At 35.6% G+C, this 25020-nt stretch overlaps 1 protein-coding gene across 5 annotated transcripts in view; it reads right to left on the bottom strand.

Annotated features, from left to right (window-relative positions):
* The window catches only part of LOC141824251 (protein SUPPRESSOR OF QUENCHING 1, chloroplastic), a 29668-nt gene extending 4881 nt beyond the window's left edge, over positions 1–24787 (bottom strand). The window contains exons 1-23 of one of the 5 annotated variants that reach the window (XM_074711505.1): positions 24358–24787; positions 23513–23613; positions 23365–23421; positions 23187–23281; positions 22443–22542; positions 22176–22234; positions 19057–19184; positions 17042–17177; positions 15630–15717; positions 14987–15065; positions 13401–13461; positions 13235–13310; positions 12025–12135; positions 9504–9599; positions 7179–7301; positions 5661–5858; positions 5347–5451; positions 4735–4799; positions 4377–4470; positions 4090–4247; positions 1635–1684; positions 1437–1558; positions 1252–1359 (exon numbers count right to left, since the gene is read on the bottom strand). In XM_074711505.1, coding sequence (XP_074567606.1) covers positions 1252–1359; positions 1437–1558; positions 1635–1684; positions 4090–4247; positions 4377–4470; positions 4735–4799; positions 5347–5451; positions 5661–5858; positions 7179–7301; positions 9504–9599; positions 12025–12135; positions 13235–13310; positions 13401–13461; positions 14987–15065; positions 15630–15717; positions 17042–17177; positions 19057–19184; positions 22176–22234; positions 22443–22542; positions 23187–23281; positions 23365–23421; positions 23513–23613; positions 24358–24787 — 2640 coding nt within the window. Of the gene's footprint in view, positions 1–1251; positions 1360–1436; positions 1559–1634; positions 1685–4089; positions 4248–4376; positions 4471–4734; positions 4800–5346; positions 5452–5660; positions 5859–7178; positions 7302–9503; positions 9600–12024; positions 12136–13234; positions 13311–13400; positions 13462–14986; positions 15066–15629; positions 15718–17041; positions 17184–19056; positions 19185–22175; positions 22235–22442; positions 22543–23143; positions 23282–23364; positions 23422–23512; positions 23856–24357 lie in introns of those variants that run through there. The other 4 variants (XM_074711501.1, XM_074711502.1, XM_074711503.1 and 1 more) reach the window with 4 other exon arrangements.
* Between the last annotated feature and the right edge of the window lie 233 nt (positions 24788–25020).

Here is a 25020-nt window from a genome sequence, read left to right as displayed (position 1 = left end):
GCAACAACAGATTTTGTTGTAACCCAAGCCTGAAACTATATGGTTATTCATCCCAAAAGGAATGCTAACCAGTAAGTGGATGCTACTCATAGACCCCACGTTAATACTTGGTATATTCTTTGCCTATTTCGATAATGCCAAACATGATTTTTGGATTCAGAAGCTGTAGATTATTTGGACCACTTTGCAACTGACCTGCACACATCACAAGATATTGTTGCTTGGGTATCACACTTGTCACCATGAATCCAAAACCACATGGGCACACCACATTAGAGATGACAATCGGGCTTTTACCAATAATAATGTGTTACACACCAAGCTTTATCATGGAATCTTTTGATATATATATTTATGTAGTGATCTAGCAATAGCATGATATTGTAGGCAAGGTCAAAATCTTGTTCTGACCAAGTTTCAGTCCTCATCAAAAATAAGACATGTCTACTGGCACAAATAGCAGTGTAGGACAATGTGTCAAACACCAAAAGAGACGAAGGAAACTACAAAGGAGAGGAGGAAGAAGACTAGCTCTTTACTTCAGGATGTAACAGCAAAGCCAAGAGAAGCATCATCACCAAAATCGCACAGAAAAGGAAGAGAAAGATGACGGAGCGACGACCTCACCACCTCACGAGGAAGTCGTCACTGCCTTGAGGAAGTTTTAGATCTCACTAAGAGTCGCCACTGCTGGATCTCATCCAATTTCAGGCCATCACTGAAAGCTTTCAAACAAATCGTGCTTGCGGAATACCCGTGCCAGTTTAGCAGTGCGTCGACAGAAATGTGGAACAACTTGTGTGTCCTCGGTGGTGTCTCATCTTGGGAATTGCCATCGGTGCACCAGCAGAAATAAGCTAACCCTAATTCATAAGAAATTGTAACTGTAGCAGTGTCAAGGCACTAAAAGTCCATCTATCTCATTCAAAAGTTTTGTTCATTCCTTACTCATCAACTTTCACATAAGCTTAATGTTCATCATTAATAATATTTTTTTTCAATCAGTTGCATACTTGTGCTAATGGTTTGTCATATATCTAACAAAAAAAATCTTATAAATTAATGTGCTCATTTCTTTCTATATAGTTGTTAATAATTGACTCAAGCAAAAAAAAATGTCTGCATAATTCAGATTTTTCTAGGTGAGGATGCTCACTTATTCAAATTATCAAGATCAAGAACTCTTAAATTATCCAAATTTGAAGCACCTTAAAACTAATCCAAAATTGGATTCTTGATAATGAAAGATACCTTGTGATTATAGGAGTCTGCTATGTATATTTGACCGTCTCTTCCACAAAATACTCCTAAGGGATGCTGGAGAAGCACATCTGAACCTACTCCATCATGGTCTCCAAACTGTTTGACATCAAATTGCTATTTAGCACCATCCTGGAACCAATTATTTTACTACTAGATTTAAGATTGTTGATTACTCTAAACAAATTATCTGGAAATAGTGGATCACCCCCTGCAAGCAACCTTGATCCTCCTGTCTTGAGATCAACAGCTCTAATGGAGCTACTCTCACTATCAGCTACATATACCTCCTGTAAATCTACATTACAAGTAATTGATTGAGTAGACAGCTAGAATAACAAAGTATTCAAGATTAGAATAAGTGGGAATCTTACCTGGAGCCAATGTTATTCCAGAAGGTTGTGCAAAGGAAGTACTTTTAGGGCTGTCAAATGAGAAAAGGAAAAATAATATTGAGGTATAGCTAGTTATTGCCCCTAACATTAGTATCAATTTATTAAAATAAACAGTGGCATAATGTTGTTCTAAAGGAGTACAAACACATTATTTTTCCCAGTTTTAGTATCAATTTGTTATTATAAAGAGGGCATATACTGTTGTTCTTAGAAGAATTAAATTGATGAGTCACATCAGTAAACTTATGGAAAGAATTACTGAGAGAAGAATATGAGGTGAAGTAAATTTCCCAAAAACAATTTGGTTTATTCTCGGAAGATTGACTATATAAATGATGGAAATCTCTAGGTAGAGAGACAACAAAGTGAGTAGGAAAGACAAATAAGTAAATTCTTTTTCCAATACTCATGAAGAATTTGGTAGCTCACATTTATTTGCACCAATTGATAAAATTATAAAGAATCTTTAAGAGTAATATGAATCTTTTATAATTGGAAACTTTCTAAACGGTATGGTTAAGTTATGGTTTGAATCTTGTTTTGAGCCGAGGTTCCAAAACGAGACGTTTTTGTGTGAGGCAAAGAAGGGAGGGATGAAGAGGAAGACGATTAGGAAGAGGAGGAAATGGAGAGGAGAGTGGGAAGTCATTTACCCTCATTCAAAACCATATCCTTCGATCAATCTTGAAGAAATGACAATTCATGTTCACCAATGAAGAGCGAGACGAATCTTATTCGGGAAGAGGAGATGCGGGTGGGGAAAGAGACTTGGAGCTCCAGCATTGTCAAAAACCATTGCTGAAATAATGCCTTGCGACCTCGAGCTTAAGAAGTCTCCTAGACCTGGAGCAACAACAAGGCAAGGTTGCTGAAACTCATTGTTGACCTTAGATGGTCCACCGGTGGTGATCTTGTGTGAGGTCTTGTAATGCTAGGGAGCTTACAAAGTAGCCTTGAGGTCTCACAAAGTTGGGATTTGTTCTAAGTATAGAAATTTGAGATTGATGGCAATTTCATTCGAGGTCTTATGAGGTCGGGAGCTCGCGAAGTGCCATTCTTGAAGCTTTGAAGCTTGCAAAGCAGTGATTTTGCTTGAGATCTTGCAAAGCCAGGTTATCCAAGACCTTGTGAAGTTGCTACCATCGGGCAAGACTGTGCCAACTGACACATAACGAGATAATCCCTATGGTTATTCATGATCGGAGTTCAATTCTTGCTTCAGTTAGATATAATTCTCTTGCATACACATAGTACTCTATGTAGACAACATGCACAAGCACCTTCCAACAAAATAAGGTAGCTAAGCAACATTGAATGATTGTTCTTGATGTTTCAGATGCATGCACATTGACTATTTAGGGGATGCAATGGTAGATACTTTTCCCTCTTACATCTAGGAAAGCCTAATTTTTTTATTCATCATCCTCTTTGGTATGTTGCTTTGTTCACTCATTACGTCCACGTTGTGATAAACTATCACTGTTACATACGGTGTGTTTATTGGATAGACTCGATATAGAATGAATGCAATAATTTAACCATGACATTCAATAATCTTTTGCCTTTATTGATGTTACCTTTTTACAAGTTGCCCTTACCTCCACAACATCTGACTCTTCATCATTGGTTATGGATGTTCCATCACCATTTCTCCTCTTCCCTTCACTTCACCTCCACCAAAATCCATCACAGTTATATCAAGTAACACCATCTTTGCTATATTTGCAGATGTGCACATCTTTTGGCCCGTAGCCAAAACTCCGAAGCGACACTTTTAGGAAAGTAAAAATGATGCATAGAGCATTTAGCGAACCCCCCCCCCCCCCCCCCCCCCCCCCCCAGTGTCATATAATTATACTGAGTTTGAGTAACATAGATCCCCGATAGCTTGAAATTTTAAGACTTAGGACAACACTAATTTAGACTTTTTTAAACCTATAAGATACAATTAGAAGCTAATTACGATCATGTTATAGAACTAGCCTTAAGAAGTCTAATAATAAGAAAGGTTCAAAGCCAAGCAATATTATTTCGGTATTGTGTCGACATCTCGTTGTGACCTAGAGGTCACGGGTTCAAATCCTGCAAACAGCCTCTTGCCAAAGGCAAGGTAAGGCTGCGTACAATGGATCCTTTCCCCGGACCCCGCATGGCGGGAGCTTCGTGCACCGGGCTGCCCTTTTTTTTTTGTGTCGACATCTCGTTGTATAGTGTTGGTGGCAAATTAGTGATGGAAGGAGAGAGAAGAAAAAGATAACAACATATCTTAATTCATCTTCCTATGTTGTAACATGCCAAGGGATGGTGTTTATTCACATAACATGATTGATACCAGTAGCATAGGAGAGTTCAAATAATTTATCGAAATGATACATTTAGATCATGCCGCCTATCATGGTACGAGATTTCAAACCATGTTATTAACAAGAAATACCTTGAACCATTCAAATTTTTTTCATAGCCATCACCACTAAAAGCTTTGGCAACTCCATTTGATGTATTGTACTCCCATATCTGGTGCTGCCCAGCCATTGCAATATAAACTGTTTCACTGGAGGGCTCATAGCAGAGATCCCATGGAGAATTTAGCACCTAAATGACGAGATCAAAGTAAAGCCTAATCAATCAAACAAGCTAAAATGAATCAGGTATTTTCTAAACAGTGTGAAGTGGAAGTTGTTCCAACTGCAAAAAATAGAAAACAATGTTCCAATGCAATACCTGATTAGTTCCCCGTTCTCCTCCATCATAGTCAGAACCTTTGGTTCCATTACCAGCAAGTGTTCTGACGGTGTCATTAACAAAATCAATGACCCTGAAAAGAGCGATGCATGTCAAAACTATGACAATATTTTTAAATAAAGAAAGAGCATAAACAAAATGTTCCCTCAACATTCAATCCTAGTAACCTACTAAAGGCTTTCTTTGAGAACAAATTTGGAGGACTACTCATCACTCAGATTCTTGTAACCAATCTCACATTCATAAATATATTTGCATAAACTCATATGTTTCAGAAGTATCAACTAAATTACTAGGTAAATTAGATATAACATCATTTACTGAATTTCAGAACTACCTCAAAGCGTGATTTTCTGTATCTGCAACATATAAAAGATTTTTCTTTGGGTTGTATGCAAGACCCTGAAAGCTAAACAAAAATAATCAAAAGACAAACAATCTGAACAGTCAACACATTAGTTGGACAGTTGGTTAAAGCTTAAATTTAATTGAAAACAGGTTTAGATGGTGCAAATTTTTACCTTTTTGAATCACTTAATTGTTAGTGTTTTCAAAATAAGGGGTTTTGAAAAAAAATTTCCAAAACATGGAGAAAAAACAAGAATATAATTTTTAGAACTGATGGGAAGTTCACCTGGGAACATTAACGCCACTTTTAACAGTTGGATGGGGTTTGGGACATTTAAATATAGATGTACATGGTGAAGATGAGTTAGTGGAGACTTTGCACATGGTGAAGTCAAGTGCAATGCACAGTAATGACACTGCACTCTACCATGCAAATACTGATGTGGAGCATATGATTATGGGCAAGTGCCAAAAAAAGTGTAACCTGTGGGATACTTCTAAGATTGAAAGTTAGTGCTACTGCCAAAAATCTAATTATAAGACCATCTGAAAGTTAGTGCAAGTGCCAAAAAAATGCACGGGTTAGCAGGATACTTCTAACCTGAGGACGACTGAAAGTAGCACTGTCAAAATTTCCATCATTTAGTCCATCCTCTCCTGTAGCTCCAACTTGAACGATAAAGTTCCCATCTAGATCAGTGACCACCTAATCTCAGAAAATTGGAAGGTGAGGATGCTAGGAGTTGAGACAAACACAGTTTCTTAAGGGAAAATCATTAGATTAGCTTTCTCAATAGTTACTTATGACATAATTATACTTCTATAGAATTGCATATGATTCCTCAAAAGATGAATAGTTTTAGAAAAATCATAACAATATTTAGGTAACTATGAAATAAAATCTAGAACACTCACAATTCTGTTGTGGTTGCTGTCTGAAATAAAGAGCCTATTGTTCAGTTCATCAATTGCCAGTTTCCCTGGGAATTTTAAAGGTGAGGACAATAGCCGAGGATCATTATCCTTTTCTAAAGATAAGGGAATAACAGTGTTCTCCAATAATTTCTTTTCTCCATAAAATTGCAGAGCTGCATCAATGAAATTATCAAGATCCTGAAGAGTGAAAGGAAAGGGGTAGATGTATTAGCACCATTTATTTGAAATGCTCCAAACACAAAGAACTCAAAAAATCATGAGTATCGGTGGTGAAGGGTGACTCATTAAACATGGTCTGAAATGGTTTGTACATGTTGCAATCAACATTTACCATGCCTGAGGAAATAAGATTTCTGATAGTGGTTAAGCAATATCAGTACATACTATTTTGGATATTGTAAATATAAATAGAATTGTTGTCACTTGAGTGCCAACAAAGTCAAATATTTGAACACTCGACTCAATGGGACCTTTACATCCTATCAGATTCCCTATTGTCCATAATACTATCAGGTTCTGTTTTGCCTCTCCTTTAAACAACTAATCTATATATTATTCACTTTGCTACTTGGTACAACTTTGTAGTATCATTAATTGTTTACTCTAATTTTATGAAAAAAGGAACCAGCCCTACTTATCAAAAACCATTCCTTCCCTACCATCTCCATTAGCACCATTCATTCATCTTATGATTTCATTAATATTCCATGCTAAAATTTTAAGTATGTCATCTTCCTCATTTTTGAACATTTGGACCTGTAAGAATTTGAATTATATTGTCAATTTCCAGTCAACTTAAAAGGTCAAATGTCCAATAAAATTTTGTGTTCCAAATACCAAGTAAGACCATGTTAACTCCTTCTCAAGGCCTAATGAAATAAATACTCCATGTTAAATTTGGGATTGTCGTTTTATGATGAGGCCTTTGTAGAGAGTAGATTGTTTGTAGAAAGGGGAATTTTTTGAATGGAAAGGTTCTTTTTTTGGAATTTGCTCATGAATACACATTAGCCACAGGACCAAACAAATGCAGATTAGAAGTACCAATTCCTGTAAAAGTCGGATGATATCAAAACAGATGTCATCATGTTTGTATGTTCAAGTAACTATATGTTCAGAAACTAGTGCTCAGTCAGATGGATTTGCAGTTAATTCGTGTTCTAGTAATGCAAACATGAAAAATATTTTTATAACCAGAATGTAAGTCTTGATTATTCTACTATATCTACTGTACCACAGACATTGGTGTTCCAATAAAACCTTGTTTCTATGACATCAATCAAAGAACAGTAGTTACTGGTTTTATTCTAATAATCAACATGATCATTAACAGATACAAGTGAAGAAGGAATCTAAGTTTTAGCATCATATAAATAATTCGCTAGCCAATAACTAAATGAAGAGAGATAATAGAAAAAACAGTAGCATGAACATATTGATCTTCCTTCCTGTAGGAAAAGATGAAGAAAATAGTTCATTAATGATTGTGTATAGTACCTCTCGATGGCCCTCTCCTGATATTTGCAACAGAACTTTCCCAGTAGGGCTAACAACAACAAATGTTGGCCAAGAGTTAACTCCTAATTCCCTCCATAAGTACATATTGCCATCATTAACAACCTTGAAGAAAGAATTAATTAAGGTAGGGAAAATGGGGAACCAAATCAAACAAGTCTACAACAATGGCATGTAATTTAAGCTGCAGTTTAGATTCAATTTATGTCATAATAGGGAAAATGGTCAAGACAAAATTAAGCGAAATTAGTTCAGTGAATTTATTCTGTGATTCATTCAAATCAATATCAAGCATATCGCATTGTATAATGCTAATAATATTCAGTCCGAATCCCCAAATATCAATGCTATCCTTTTTCAGAAATGGTCAGATTTCTTTAGGTATCAGTGTCTAATACTTAGCTAAGACACATCGGTTTTGAGTTGAACTTAGATTGCCCAAATCAGTGGCCATGTCAATAGCTAACTCAAGGTCAGGTTGAATATTTATGTTTACCATTTGCTATCCTCTATCACAATGGTCATGTTTCTTTAGGTATCAGTGTCTGCTACTTAGATTGAGTACATCAATTTTGGGTTCAGTTCTGATTATAAAAATGAGTAACCATGCCATGAGCCACTCAAGGTCGTGTTAATATTTTTGTTTATTCGATTTAATTCAAAATGTAGGTGGTGTGATCCGCAGGTGTCGGTACTTTGCTGACTTAGGATATAGGTGAATGAGGATCCAAGATGTGGTTACCATCAAGTTTCATTATTAGGTTTACTCCAACTTCATGGTGGATTTTGCAAGTACCTAATCTGTGGTCAATCTTACCAAACAATGTAACACTTTAAGAATAGAAATGAGGCAAAACTTAGCGGAAAATCATGGATGTCAAGCTTAGTACCAAACTGAAAAACTCCCAAAAGAAGCAAGTTCTGGAGAAAACTTTGAGTGAGCATAGGCTAGTTGTTATTTCTTGTTAACAGTTTCTAAAGTTCTGTTACAGATTTTGCAACATGACCATTTTTAGTATCATTATTTTCATAAAATAGCACCAGAAAATAACTGGAAAGTGGGAACACATGCTAGGATAATATGATTGTATATTTGTTTACTTCATCAAAGTCACTTATCAATCAAGCACTAGTCTACAGTCAATTAATCTGTGTTTTGAGATAGTTCACTATGAGACTTGAGCAATTCCATCATAGGTGGAAGGTGTAAAATTTCAAGCCGTGCTAGAGTTTGGATCCCCGACTGCAACGATACAGTTTCAGTGACATATCATATCATGCCGATACAGTTTTTTATTAATATTTGATTATTATATATGTTAACTATTGATGTTATATTTCAGGTGTTGAGTTCATATTTCAATATTTTCTCATAAGATAATGCCTACAAAATTTTTGCAACAGATACAGAAAAGTATAAACTTAAAAATAATTTTAAAAAATAAACAATTCTCAAAATTCAAAACTAAATGTAAAATTATAAAAATATTGAAGGCTCAAAGATAATTATAAAATTATTTGAAGGTCTTAAATTATTTTTTAAATGTATTTGTAAATTTCTATTTTTTAAAAATGTATTATAAATGTTTAACAGTTTAAGAATTATATTTTGATAAAATTTTAGATTATTTTAAATTCACATTCATTTTTCAACATATATTAAAATTTTAAATTATTTTATAAATTTCTAAAATTATTTTTAAAAACAAAATAATTATTAATATTTTATAACTATTATTAATAATATAAGTTTTATAATTAATAGTTTATTTAAAATAAAAATACCTATTTAAAAAATAAAAAAAATTATGCGTTAAAAAAAACTACGACGGCACTACTATCGCAACCCCACGGGGGGCTACCGCAAGATTGCAAAGGCCTCACGATCACAATGCCAGTGTGGTGTTGTTGCTGATCGGCAGACGAAACAGTAAATTCCGCCTATGTCAACGGGTATGACACGAGATTTAAATGCATGGGTGGAATGAAAAAATTTGCGCTTGCCAACTAGCATAGAGTGAGTTTTGAAACACTAAATCGAACTACTAGTCCTTTGCTAGATTTGTAAATTTTGACTATAAATGATATATGAAATGGAAAACCATTGTTATACCTATATATGAATGATCTTACCATGATAACATGATTCCCCATGCTTAACTCTTTATTCTAACAACATAATTTGAATTTTGAAGTCTCACTCTGGTTACAGTTGTACAGTATTAACATATTTTATATTATGCCATACAGAAAATGGTTAACAAAACTTAGGAAGAAGAGAAGCATAAAGTTTCATGGTCAGCTTACTGGATGTGAAATGTTGTAGCGCAAGACTGCACTTCTAATTGCTTCGAGATCTTTCTCATTATCGAACTTTGCAGAGTGTACCCCAACAACTGTAAACTGTACATAGAAAACGAAATTACCTTCAGATGATTATTCATTTTTTATAAAAGAGGAAGGGATGACAAATATTCACCCATCCGCATATATCCGCTAGAACATGAACAAGAAAGCAACAATAGCTACCTATCAAAAAAACAAAGCCACAAAAGCAGAGGCAAGTAGAACATGCAACAGGAAAGAAAGAGTGTGCAACACAAGGAAAACAGAAGACATGGAGAATAGCCAAACTTAATAATGCCAGCAGAGGATAATTCTTCCATCAGTTGCTTGAACCTCTCCATGAAGTTCTAATCACCAACGGAAAGTCGCTCTTCAAGAAATGACCAACAACACTGAAGAAGCACTGAGCCAAGAGTTCAAGAAAAAAGTCAGCTCATTTCAAAGCCTCCAGATGGAATACAACTGAAATACACCGAAGAAGCACCGAGCCAAGAGTTCAAGATAAAAGTCAGCTCATTTCAAAGCCTCCAAATGGAACACAACTGAAATACACCGAAGAAGCACCGAGCCAAGAGTTCAAGATAAAAGTCAGCTCATTTCAAAGCCTCCAGATGGAACACAACTGAAATACACTGAAGAAGCACCGAGCCAAGAGTTCAAGATAAAAGTCAGCTCATTTCAAAGCCTAGAACACAACTGAAATACAACCTTATGGGGAATCTTCTAGTGTAGCCACCAACCAACAGAAGCTGCAGTGGGACACCTGTGATCGAAGCAATACTCTTCCATCCAACACTAGCAAAGTCACAATCAAAGAACAAGTGATTTGAAGTTCCCTTAATATTGAAGTAGCCACTTTGGACACAGAGGGCACTATGCAGATTAAGCTATGTGAGTCCTTATTCCTTAGCTTAACTACAGTGTTTAGCTTATCATGAACCATAGTCCACATATTTAGAATTCATTGGATGAAAAAGAATTCCAAATACCATCCCAACAAGTATCAAACCCGCAATCCCACAAACCGATTTGACAAACCATAAGCCAATCCCACCGAGGAGCTTTAAGAAGAATTCCAACTCCAATAGATGGAGAGGGCTTGTGGCTATATTCATCATTCAGTATGTCAGCAACAATAAAAAAGAGCTTTAAAAGGTTATGGAAATTCACCAGACATCTAAAGGAGAAACCAAGAGCAATATTTTGAAATGAGAGATCAATCTCTCTAGAAAGGCACTACTGATAGAACTCAAGGAATAGAGCCTTCAAGGAGTGCACCCTGTGCTATCAGCCATGCCAGAATGAGGCATGTCAACCCATGCTAAAATGGGCACTGGATGGCTAAGAGACACTGAATAAAGCAGCTAGAAGCACAAAAATTTATGACCTCAGAAATCCCTTGCCATGTATGAGACCATGAACTATTTGGTTACACCACAGATCAAAAAACGCCACTGAATATATATCATATACCACAAAACCCATGTGTGTAGAACCCAACCCCACCAATACTTGCACAAGTTTGGCCAGTTATGCAAAGCCCACCAATATATATCATATAATGCAAGACCTGAGTTAACAAGTTTATCAATAGGTGATGGATCATTGTTCATTTGATGCCTGAAGAAGTTCCTTACAATCTGATAAGGAATTGAGAGAGAAAAGCCCTTTACCACAGCTAAAGTCCACCGGAGAGAAGCCCAATAAGCTTGTCCCATTAGGCACAGTCAGCCTAATCCTAATGAAAACCATGATAAGGAATTGGGTAAAGTGGCAACACAGACAAATAATTCTGCTAATAGAGCACCCCTGATATGACTGGCACCTACATAGGAGAAGATGAACTTTTGTAGGTTCAGAGGCAGAATGATAAAGGAGAAGGTAGAGAGAAAATCGGAAGACTTTGAATTTCCCTGGCCTACAAACTAGGTGGGTAGCATTTATGCACCACACCAGAGAACAAATCTCACTTGCTACTATCTACCTAAAACATAGTGGAGAACAAGCTCACCATGTTATCTGCAAACATAGTGGAGAACAATCTCACTTCTCTGATGATTGCTTGATGCTTCCCCAGTGCCATGTTTCTCAATCACTTGTTGCCTCAGTTGGGCCGCATCACTTGATTGTTCATCGCCTCACCTATGTCGAGTCACTCGACCACTCATAGCCTCACTTGTGTTTTGTCCCACTATTGCTCGTTACATCACCTCATGTCACTCAGTCACAATCAAAAGAGTCATACTGCTAGAGAAGAAGCCACTCGCCTTGCAGTGAGAAGATGTGACCTTGCCTGTTTCAGTGTCTGATCCCAGTTTTGTATGCTGATCAACAGATGGAATGAGATGTTTCGGCATACCAAGCAGCATGGAACATATTTTTTAAACCATGCAGTAGATGACAAAATGCTAGGAAGTAAAATCCGAAATTAAAAATAGTAATACTAAATAATAATAGTATTTGATAGATTGCATGAACTTACAGGCTTGTCAGCATATTTCTTTTCGAGAAACTCCAACTCTGGCAGAACATGCATGCAATTAATGCAACAATATGTCCAAAAATCCAGGAGAACCACTCTTCCCTTCAGGTTCTGAACAGTGCAACATAATGTTAATACAGAAACAGATTTCTTGAGAACTTGAAATTTTATATCTAGAAAATCTGGAAAATGGAATTGTACATAGAAGTGAAACTTAGTAGTCCACTGATGTATCCAAATTTACCAACTAATAAATAATATCGCGAAATGTCACACAAAAGGTCGAAAAAAATCCACTTACTGGAAAGAGGTTGTGAAAAATAAGTCATGTTTCTCTAACTGGAGCATTAAAAGTATTATGTTAGCTGATTATGGCTCTAGATAGCATCATAAAAGAGACCAAACAAGGCCTTAGTTTTTACCAACTGCAGACTTAATCATGGAATTTACAGTACAACTTGTTGCATATAACAGAAATGCAGAACAATTTTAGGCATTATCCTAAGCTATCTTCAGCACTGTTAGCGTAGCTTAGACAGACACAAGAATGTAGAAGTTCCTCTCCATTTTAACCATCCACTCTTTGTCTTGATACCATCGTCAATATCTCTTGTTGAGCCGAATGCTTCACTAATAAAGAATGATGGAAATCCAACTAAAGAGATTAGAAGCATATGCAGAAGGTGCATGTAACGAAGACTAGCAAGTATTTACTTAACATGCTTAAGTCATTATCGGGTGTTTGAATTGGGTTTTCACTTCTTGAAATAGTTCCCTTGCAACATGTAATAACTTGTTGGAATTAAATGGAGTTAAGTTGTTAGGATCCAGGATGGCTTGAGCACACAAATAGGAAGTTAATTGTAGAAATATGCATACAATTATTATATCTCTTTTCAATCTCCCTCTCTCTTCAATCTTCATCATTCCTCCTCTCTTTTTGTATATCACATCTCTCTAGCTCTCTCTGCTCCTTTACTTTTCTCTCTCTCATTTTTTTGTGTTGCAGTATTAAGAAATTGATATTACAAACATTTCCATCTAGCATCAAGACTATCATTTTAGTAATCATACCTAATATTGTCAGATTATACAGAAACAAATCTGATTACAAATCCATAAAACAGTTACAAATAGTGAATCTTCTTTTTTAAGATATACAAGCACATCAAGAAGTAACACAAACTGAGAACACAAAATAATGAACTACCCTGCGAAACTGAAGTGGAGCTGTGTTCAACCATTCAAGCTTAGACGGGAACTCAGGCATGTCTAAGGCAGATCCCCTTACAAAAGGAAGGCATAGTTAGACAACAATTTTAGTAGACAAACCAAGACCAAAACTAACAAATGATCAAAGAATGAAGATCCATTACCTAATTTCCATATCAGACAAGTAGTTTTTAATCTGTTGTATTCTCAATGATCGTGAATTACCTGTAAGAAGCACATAGCTTAATAATGGTATATGGAAAATAATACATGACATATGGGACTCATACAATCAAATGTCACTTGACACATTTCGTATAGATTTCATGTGCAAATTGCATATTGTAGAAACAGCTGAAAGAAGTTACAATGACCTAAATGAAAGGCCTAACCAATCAATCTGTATGGCCAACTTCGACAGAATGTTTAAAAGCAAGTTAAAGTAGTTCATTCATCTAAGCTTATAAAGCTCTTTCTTTAGCCAAACTCTCCACATAAAACTCACAATTCATGGTAATAATCTAAGAGGAAAGATTTGCATGTGACCACTCACCTAACCTTAAAAGCTCTAGTCATGCCACAGTTTCAATTTCTCACTAAAACAATAAAATTTTGGTACCGTATTGTGCTCTACCAATACAATTTTTTGCTTATATAGATATATAATCATATATTTATATAGATTTATAAAAGAAACATAAAAGTTAGATCACTCTATATAAGAACCGACTAACCAATAAGTATAGCCAAGAAATAATGATACTTTCCAGTAACACAAAAATATGTCTCAAAGAAATAGCTGGCCTAATAAAATCTTATGAAATAATGATTAAAACCCATAAAGAAACTGAAATAATTGGTCATCCACAACTTGATCGATCAGATGGAAAAGAATGATTAAATTGACAGAAAAGGTTAAAAACAGTGTCGTGCAAATGGTAAAAAAAATAAGTTCAGCAAAAAAGATAAGCTTCAACGTGTTGACTCGAGAAATATTGGAACTTGGAAATACCAATGTTGGCCCAGCAAGTTCTAAATGTATAAACCTCAAATTATTGAATATCATTTGGTGCATAGCCAATTTGAGAAATCAGCAAATATGGTTTCTCGAGTGCAGGAAATGAATATGAAATCAAGGCATTTACTTCCGATTTTTGCCAACACAATATTTGCTAAAAGAACTGAGGATAAACTAGCTAGAATCCATGGTTATGAAACATGAGCTTAATTAGTCGGTCTATTAGTAAACAAGGAGTTAAGTTCGTGATCATCAATCAACACAGGCTTCTTTACATCTATTCTTCCATAAAAGAAAAAAAGAGTAACTAGTATACGTTAGCTGGAAAAAAAAACTACTACAAGTTAGCTTGTTTATCATAGGTCTTAAAAGTCCTCAAATAGTGTATTCTTACAAATAATGAACACGCTATAATTAACTCAACGATTAGCGTCAAGAATATTACTATAAAACATGAGTATATTTGTAACAAATAGCCTATTAATAATGTTATTAAAGGGTACTGTGTTGAGAATTTCTCCATAATATGGATAGTTAAAACTAAATTTCTACAATCATTTAAGATCAAAATTCAGGGAACTAGTTCATCACTAAACTTCTTTAGCAACCACTCAAATGCATAATTCAAGATCAAAGGAAACATAAAATAGATGACCAAAAACATGCATTGTTAAACAAGCTATGCAAACATAATTGTTGGAATACAGATACTATTGCAATGTACGATCATACCATTGTTATTCCTAAAATTTGGTTGACCTACTCCAGTAAACAAGTTCACCAAACCTTTCAGAGATGCATATTGCATTATCTGGAGATGGATTGAAAAACAGGAAAAGGAAACAAGTCAAGTTAATTAAACTTGCAGAAATTCAGTAATGATACATTAATATCTGTAATACGTTGTGGAAAGGCTATAGAGTGTGTTGAACTCTTTGATTTGAGCAAAAATGAGATCACTCTTGATGATTTAGAACAATAGGAGTGCCACTTGAATTTCACCCAAGTCTTTTTACCTTCCATTTGGATGTAGTAAATATTCGGCGGTACATAGGCTAATAGGAAGAAGAAACTCATTTTAGTTGATTTAGGTACAGTGCCAACTGTCAACACTCAAAAACTGTACCATTTTGATCTGAGACTGAGACTCCGACATGAAATGACACTTCAAACATTGATCAATACTGTAGAAGTTACTACGGGAGTACCATATCATACTAATTCTAGGGAAAACTTAGTTGGATATCTCTGTGGACTTTGTTGAAGGGCTATTGAGTGTGTTGTGGAGGCCTTTTTATATTTAACCAAAAGAGATAAATCCTGATGATTTAGAAAATTAGGGGTACCCATATGAATTTCACCCAGGTGTTTTTACCTTCCAGTTGGATGCAGTAAATAGTAAACAAGTAATTGCAATGCCCAAACTTCCATATCTCAGGATCTGACGACGAGAACCTTGCAACCTGCAAGTGGTTTCTCACATTAGAATCACTAAAACGACTAGGAAAAGCTTTGGAGGTTGAACTATCAATATGAAAAAGAAAAAATGGAGGTAAGTTGGACAGAGCAGTAGGGAATGAAATTTTCTTATATAAAGGAACAACACAAAACTCCATAGAATCCACATAAGCAGGATATGTGAACGCATTACCCAAACCACTTGGAATTAATAATTTTAAGCTAACCCTTATTAGCTGCTTCAGATCCACAATTCAGAAGTGATACAGACCACACATACTTTACCTAATCCACTACTCCAAATCGATTCAACCCAGATACACTTCAGGATCAGAAAGGATATGCTTGAATGTATAAAAACCATTTATAAAGCTTGAGCACTAAATATCTCATTGTACAGAAAGGGCTGTCACCCTTCTGACTGTTCATGAAAGATCTTAGTGTAAGTTGTCAAGGATTAAATAATAAAGAGATCTTCTCTTAACTACTAGCATAGATCACACAGTAGATCCACTGTGAAACATAAACACTTAAGTTGAGTAACACTTAAGCCCAGTGTTTAAGTTGCATTATAATAAATAACCTTCTCACTGTTAACTGAAAATTATGAACAAAGAGAAAAAAGTAATGCAGTTGACAACAAATAAGTTTTTAAAATACAAGAAAATACATAAAAGTACATATCTATTTGTTACACACTTATAATATACAAATCAATATCAACAGATGTGATCTTATTTTCCCATGTTGATGTTTATCCTTGACCAGTTGATTATTCCTCTCTTGACTCCTTCACAGTCAACAATGTCTTATCAACATTGCAAAAAAAAACTTTCTTCCTTGATCCCATGACTTATTTGCAAGGGGCAATTCAGTACAGGCCAGCCAAATATGCAAGTCAGATGGTTTGTAGATCAGCATGTAGAGGTCTATATTTTCGACCTCAAGTTTCATTTACACTAGTTCAACAGTTTCTCAAGAAGCAACCAAAAGAAAGCTTTCCATTTATATTTATTTGAAATAATATGAATAGTCATATCAAGAGAAATAAATTTCAATATATATATATATAAGATGGTGCTGCGCGATACCTACGACCCGCGCCCGCTGCCGCCGCCGTCGCCACGCCGTCCGGCCACCGCCGACCGGACGCGATATGACTTCTAACCTCACTAACCACAAGTTGAAGTGATATAATAGCTTCGATATATATATATATAATCCATCCATCATAAAAATTACAACCAAGTACCTATTATATCACTGACAGCAAATAAAAGAAACAATTGATCTCAATAATTCATACATCAAAGATGAGACTGACCTTACCCTCCATGATAATGATTTTTCTCACTTGCAGAATTCACATCCTGAACAATACCACTTATAACTTCTTCGGGTAGGCCACTTGAAGTTGAAGTACCATTTGAAGAGCCAATCTCACATGTTTCTTCAACCTTCTTATCTGCAACTAATTGTCTTCTTTAGCATCAAATGGGAAAGGTAACATAGAAGATATAATCCATTTAGATTAGTTTAAGTTGTCCAAATGTTAAAATTCTATAAAAGTAGGCCAAAAATATCCCCATCACTTAAAATCTCAGCCTGAGATTGATCTTTTCATTAATTATGGTCTAGCACAATGGTGTTGACCAATCGCGTCAACAATGGTGCAGAAAGAGGAAGAAGAAGAGAAAATAGGCATTGCCACAATCACTATTCATAGAAAGATGGGATAAAGGATCGAGGTCCTCAATTAATAGGCTAATTGGTTTGGCCTAATAATTTAATGGTGTCGAAGGTGTTCTATATATTATTGATTAAGACAGATACTAGTGATTGAGACAATTACTATTGATCTACTACAAGAATTTTGCACTCGAGCTTGAGGCAGAAGTGTGAGTGCATGGCCTAATGCAGCAATCACACAACCAATGATAGCAAGCTGAATCATCCACCTCATGGTCGAGGTATAGGCAATTTCCTCATCTCCCTCTCCTTTCTTTCTTGCTACTCATCAGTCTCATCTAGTGCGAATTAAAATAAAAAGGAAATAGAGATCTCAAATTCGAATCTATGCATTAAAGAGAATAAGTATATCTAGTATGATCACCTAGGACTAGGCATCATGATGTACAAAGCACGCCCTAACAATAGAGTAAGAACTTCATAACAAATGGGGTAACCATAAACTTTGACCGAGATGTTGACCATCCGATAATTGTAATAAGGTGATGATGACAACAATGTTACCCAAACACAAGTAGGAGTATCTAATACAGGCATGAAACTCATGTGTTAGACATGAAATTTTTCATAGTGAGGATGTGGGTACTTGTGGAAAAGGAGTCCAAATTTTTTCACAATACAGGAACAACATTAAATTAATATACCCTGACTTTCTAAACCTGCCACATTTAATATAATAATTAAATCCTAAGTTATATATCATCCTTAAAACCCACCTAATCCTACTCCACAGCAACAGCAATTGCTCTATCCTCACAGCACAAGCAGGCCTATCTCCTCACTCAACACTGTCATTTCACCTTCTTCATCAGACACAAACAGATGAATCTACCTCAGCGCTATTTCCTCTTTTTCTTTTGCTTCTGCTCCTCCTCTCTTCCTATTTTATTTACCTTCTGCTCCTCTGCACTCCATTTTCTTGATTTGTGTGAAGAACAAGATGAGTGCAGTTTGTCTTCAAGCCCCAAGGACAGGAGGAAGTTCACCAAATTCGAGTATCACGAGAATGATAACCTTGGTTTAAATATTATAGACCTCAATAGTGTGTTATCTTGTGATTCTTATCCATGAATCCACACCAATCTAAATCAGAAAAAAGCTTATGAATGAATAGAGGGAATGAGAATTCACTGACAGCGAAACAGAAGATCCCCTCTACCTAATGATACTATTCATTAATATATAATTACAATTTCAACTTATTACATGATATAGACACAAGTATTTATAGTTAGGTCTCCACCACTCTTCCCAAGTTGGCTTAAAGATATAATGAAATCCCAGCTTGCTACAAATATACTCAATCCTAATAGGAGAGTTGGTTAGCAAATTGACTACCAGTGATTTGAAATGACAAATTATATAACAATTTCATTAGGTTGCACCAATGTGGGACTAAAAAAAAATTTTAGTCCAGCTCATCCTCACCAGCTATCAAATCATGTTGCAGAGGAATGAAATTTTCACATACTATCAGAAAATTAAATATGATAATTTAACAGTAAACAAATCCTGAAATATATTATGCACCCTACTACAGACTCTCATGAAGACAACTAGACAAGTAAAAAAAAAAAACAAAGTTAACTACAAACTTTGATCAAAGGAATGACCACCATGTAGAATGTCATCAATTGAAATACTTCCTATATCTTTTCTCACGAGTGATGGACTGGCTTTTTGCAGCATCTCCACAGATATGGTAGTGGTTACAGCGATGCATCTGAAAATTATGTGAGGATTCTTAGTATCGAAGTATGGCACATCAGAAACATAATGGCAGAAAGGTAATTAATGTGATCAATTTCGATCATGGATTTAAGGAGAGCTATCATGGATTTATTGGTTTAGGCCTTTAGTCAACCCTAGTTTAATTAAGTATTAGAAATTGCAATTAGTTGGATTTAGTTTGAGTTTAAAGGACCTCAAATAAGTTTCATACAGTCTCAGTTCGTCTCGCTTGATACAGGACAAACCCAATATTTGTTCCTTCGAATGGGTCACACAAATGGCAAAGACGAACCTATAATTTTTGCTTGTACATATTGGCTTTTTTGGTTTTGGTGCATAGCAAAACAATGAATATTGCTTGTGTTACCGACTTGGAACGGAATTTTAAACTATGAAATATAGGGCATCATAAAAGTTCAACTAGAATACAAAAGGTATGAAAAATATTTTTTTAAAAATCAAAATTGATAAATATGATATTATCAAGCATGAAAAAACTAACTGAAATGCACATGCTATAGATTTATTGAGCAAAAATGACAAATTTGCTATCATTTGTAAGTTGTTTATATTGAAAGACATTTTATCTTGGGTCAGACTTTGACAAAATAGCATTGGTTTCTGTGAGCCAGTTCCAATTTTGAATCCACCAGTTCAGTCCCATTTTTTCCCTTTATGCATATTTCAATAAGATGACTCAAGGTACTAGAGGTTCTGGATCTAAGTATTCTGATCCAATCATTGATCTGAGTCAATATTTAAACCTATGCAAAAAGGCCAGATTCCTAAGAGCTTTTAAGAAAAACAAAGGTAACTAGTGAAAAACAAAAAGAGGAGGCAAAGATAAAAAAAGATATCGTACCTACATAAGATACAAGTGGACTAACAAGATGTTCTTGAAGTTGAAAACATATTTTATTAAGTGGTCTCCCCTTTATCTTTCTATTTCAAGTTAAGGTGCAAGATTCTTCATTTATCATCAATTTTTTATTTTTCACTTTTTGTTCATCTTATGATACATTATCTACGTGACAAGGATGAGATTGGTTGTTTATTTAGTCCAATATCTTTTTCAAAGCCATGTCAAATTTTATTCTCTCTTGACATCTCTCTCTCACAGAGTATGATGAGAAACTATCTCCTTATAGTGTTTCTCCCATCTCAGACTAGATGTCAGCACTCTCATCTTATCTTTCCTTTGCAACACATTTGTCAATTTCTTTTTGGAATGCAATTTTAAAAGATGGATTAGTTATTGTATATCACCAATATTCTCTTCTCTCCTATTCACAAATAGATCTCAGAACATTATTCAATCTCTTATAGGAGATTTCTTCCTCCTCTTTGAATAGTATTGAGCTTTACTGTCTCTTTCAAGATATTAACTCCCTTATCACGATATTGAAACCTTAATCTATTTTTTCTCATAACCCTTCATAATATCAATTTATCTTCAGAAACTTTAGCATCCTATGATAGCTTTAGTTTGGAGTCGGTTAAAGAAAAAGATCATATCAACTATTTTTACGATCAGATTCAATTAAAGCCTTTTTTGGAGAACTTTAGTCAAGTGTTGCATTGTCAAATTTTCTCAATTGTTACATCAGTTTGACGTCTTCATCCACTTTGTCAAATATCATTCTAATGCTTTTTTATATTTTGGAACGTCTTCCATTTCATGAAATAAGCTAGACATCAACAAATATCTATGCTCAAACTTGTGGTAGAATAAGAGTTAATATTTATACAACAGATACTTAAGTTAAAGTATGATTAAAACCCATCCTCCTAACGTTTATAAATTTGAATTGGATGACTACTTATTCACAAATCCTAGATTATCAAGAATGGTCAGTCTATGTATAATGTATTTGTGTCCTTAGCTTATTACAGGAGTCTATAACATCAGCATTTACACACGCATACTAAACTTGGGTAAGTAATTCTCCCATTAACTGCCAATCATTAATCTATAATTTACTGACTAATAACAGAAATGTAACTTATCATATAACCAACGTTTAAAATCTCGTTTCGTTCTGCCTTATACAAGCGAAATATTTTGTTTCACCCACGGACCGACACAGACATGTCTCCAATGCCGGTGCGCCCTGAGGCCCACGAACACATCACGCGGGCCTAGCAACGCGTCCAAACGTGTCGTGCGAGCCCAACAACACATCCAGATGCATCGCAATGGCCCGACGACCCACCCGGACACATCATGCTGGCGCTAAGGCCACTGCAGACTCTTCGCGTGGAATGGGGGTCGAGGCGAAGGTTTTTGACCTAGGTTTAATTAAATAAATTAGGTTAATAATTGTAATCAACTCTTAACTACGATTGAGATAATTTAAATATGTTTAATTAAAGCCTAATAAAATTATCCCATATTTTTTAAAAATACATTTTATTTTTTATTGTTTATATTTTATTTTAGTTAATATATTTAATATTTAAAAATATCAAAATTATATCGGCACAGCACGATACAATACCGAAACTGTATCATTCCGATCTGAGACCAAAACCTCAACACGAGTTGAGATTTTAAACCTTGCATATAACTATAATTTTTGAAAGAAAAAAAAGGAACCTTTTTAATTTAAGGAATGTGGTGAGACAAAATTTAGACAACCTAGACACATTGTCCAAATAAAGGGGGGATGTTGCTCATAATGGTGAGCACAAGGACCACTTTCTTGTAGATGTTAGTTACAAGGACAAAACAAAGTACAAGGTCCCTTTATTTGTGTAAGGACTAATCAACTTATGGTTTCATTGACCAACATGATTTCTAAGAGCTTTCTTCCTCTTCTTACTATAGGACATGCAAAATATAAGATACAAACTGAATTTCCACAAGGAACTTCAAAATTTTGACAGAACATCTTTCCTCATTTTTGTTAGGAAGAAACTGATGTAGGAACCAATTGCAATTTATAATGATTAGCAAGAAAGATAATAGAAAACCAAATTGTACCTCATTTTTGCAGCTTTAGCAGCTTCAACTCCAGCTAGAGCACTTTCAATTACTATACACTGAATAACTTTCTCAGTTATAAAACAATTGCATACTTGTAGGAAGTAGAAACTTCATGTAACAGTGAAATATTGCAGAAATTCCATGCTTCTCAAATATTTACTGAATTTCGAAATTACATTAAAATGATTAGGACAAAAGTAAGTAATAATTTAGGGAGAAAATAATATTTAAACAGATTTAGCGATTTTTAGATACACCGTATACCTGGGATTGAGGTACATCTAAGCTTTTAGAAGCTGCTATAAATATATCTGGGGCCGGTTTTAGTTTTTCAAATGCATCAGCAGATATAATCACATCAAACCTGATATGCATAAAACAGCAGAATCTATAAATCCAGCAATTGTTGGAAAGAAAATTAGATGAGAATAGTTGATGTACCTGAGGTTTATTTGAACTAAGACAAGAAAAAGAATACCGTAGCTAAATATTGTCAAATTAATTGCAGCTGAGATATTGATACTACACAAGAAATATTCAGGTACACAATGCTTGGCCTTACTTGGGAAGAGCTAATTTTATATAATATTAAAAGCTAGGTTTTATTGTTTCAAGACGAAATTTATTGTTTCAAGCTCTATTGTCTTAACTAATGGTACATTTCTATTTTTTACTTTCAGTCCATTGCTTCAGTATTTGATTCATTATAGTTTATTATTCATATTATGGTGTTAAATAAGATAAACTTAAAAAATTTAGTAAGGTAGAATTTTTTTCAACATTTATCTTTTAACATGAATCTTCTAATTCACGATTACCAAAATCACCAAAACAATTCATGATTGGAACCTCAGTTTGATAACCTTGGCAATGACATGGTGTCGCATGTGTCCTTATATGTAGCAACATATTAACCCATCCTTGTTAGCATATAAAAGACACCGCAAGGAGAAATAAAACTCAACTTCAGAACTGACAAATGATCAGTGAGAGTAAGTCCTGACTAACAGAGAAACAGGCAAACCAGCAGCAGCAAGATTAGCATCCACCTTGGTCCTATCCGCACTAGACGTGATGGCAACCTTCAGCCCCCTTCTTTTACACTAAATGGTGGCATCAACCTATTACTTATTTCACTTGTATATAAGATAATAGGAAAACAAGCACTAGTTTAAGGGGAATATACCTCCATGATAAGCTCAAGGGCTCCAGGATATCCAATTCCCAAGTTTGGCATTGCATACTAAAATGAAGCAAACAAAATTTGATTTTGGATGCATAAACGCAAAAGAACATAACAATCAATCTTCTCAAAGCAATAATATATGTTTTACCTTATTGACATAAATTTCAAGAAACTGCTTCTTTGCTTCTTGTGGATCAAAATCTTTCACTCCCTTCATTGAGGCGACACCTCCAAGAAAATTAGCCTCACCTACATGACTCAATGTATATACTTATCGTTACACAAGTACCATTTGTAAAAATACATGAATTTATGAAACAGGTTCCTAATTTTTCCATTCAACCCAGAATCATCATTATAGTACATCAATGTGGATATTTCTCACTAAATTGGGAATTGCTAGCATGGTTATAGGGAATTGATCCACACTTGCTTATCGACCTCTTTATTGATTGGCAAGTGCCAATAATTCCTGGAATCAGACACTTAAAAGAGTTCCAACTCACTTACTATCAATACTTTTGAACATATTTGCATGGTGGGTATGGTGAGCAATGAACAAATGCCTATAAATCAAATAAAGTTGCCCTGACTCTTTGGTAAATTATGCATAATAAGTTATCTTCTTAATCTCTTGAGTATTATTTCTTGGTGCCAAGATTATAGAAGATGCGAGATGGTCACCATGAAAGTGAGAGACAACGGTATGTGGATGATTATGGCTCTACAGATAATCATAGAATATGGCAGAGCCAGATACAGAGGTTGGATCTGAGCCAAAAATAGATTGATTTAGAACTCAGAAGTTACATTTAAGTTTGAATACACTACTCATTAATCAGCAATCATTATCTTCCATATTTCTAAACTGCTTCGATATTGCCCTACTTTTTCCAAATAGGGTTTCCCTAAGCCAAGCACCATCACCAACCAAGAACCTATTTGAGTACCACTCGCAAGAAAGACAAGATGGAAACGAGAAAAGAAGAGCACCAGTCCCCATGAATGAGATGAAATCGTCAGCTGTGACAGAAACACCCATATCGGCGAAAAGGTCGACGGCGGCCATCCTCGAGAGCTCTTCGCTGTCACACAGAACTCCGTCCATATCGAAGAGGACGGCCGAAACCTTGTCCCATGGCACGCTCTCCTCTCCTCCCCTAACCTCCTCTTCTTCTTCCACCTGTTGTTGCTTCGGCAGTGAAGCCTTAGCAGTGGCGCCGCTGAGCCGGCGGAGGGCGATCAGAGATACGGCGATGGAATGGGCATGGCCGGGGCGAAGGCAGAGGAGGGCAGGCGACGGGAGAGTAAGGCGGCATCGGGAGGTTCGAAGGGGGCAGAACGGGAAAGAAAGAGGCGATCGAGACGAAATAGCCGTTGAGCCCTGCACCATGTTTCTGCAAGGATTGGGCACCCAGCGCATTGCTTAAATGGGTGCGCTCTAACCGAGTCTGCCACTCGACTGGATTAGGAAATAGTGGCTTTGCTTTCTCTCCAAGAATTGTGGCTCAGCGCGAAGGCCCAATTAATCCAGTAAGGTCAGGAAAATGGACACGGAGAGCATCAATTTTCCACGTGTCCATTCCCAGACCGTGACGTCACCGCAAAGCAACCACACTCCCCCAGACCGTGACGTCAGCGCACGGCAATCGTTTC

Source organism: Curcuma longa, chromosome 3, assembly GCF_044706935.1.
Source record: "Curcuma longa cultivar G26 ecotype Majalengka, Jawa Barat chromosome 3, ITB_CL_G26_1.1, whole genome shotgun sequence".
Classification (NCBI taxonomy): Eukaryota; Viridiplantae; Streptophyta; class Magnoliopsida; order Zingiberales; family Zingiberaceae; genus Curcuma; species Curcuma longa.
The sequence above is the reverse complement of the archived record's forward strand: the minus strand, read 5'-3'. Positions and strand labels throughout refer to the sequence as shown.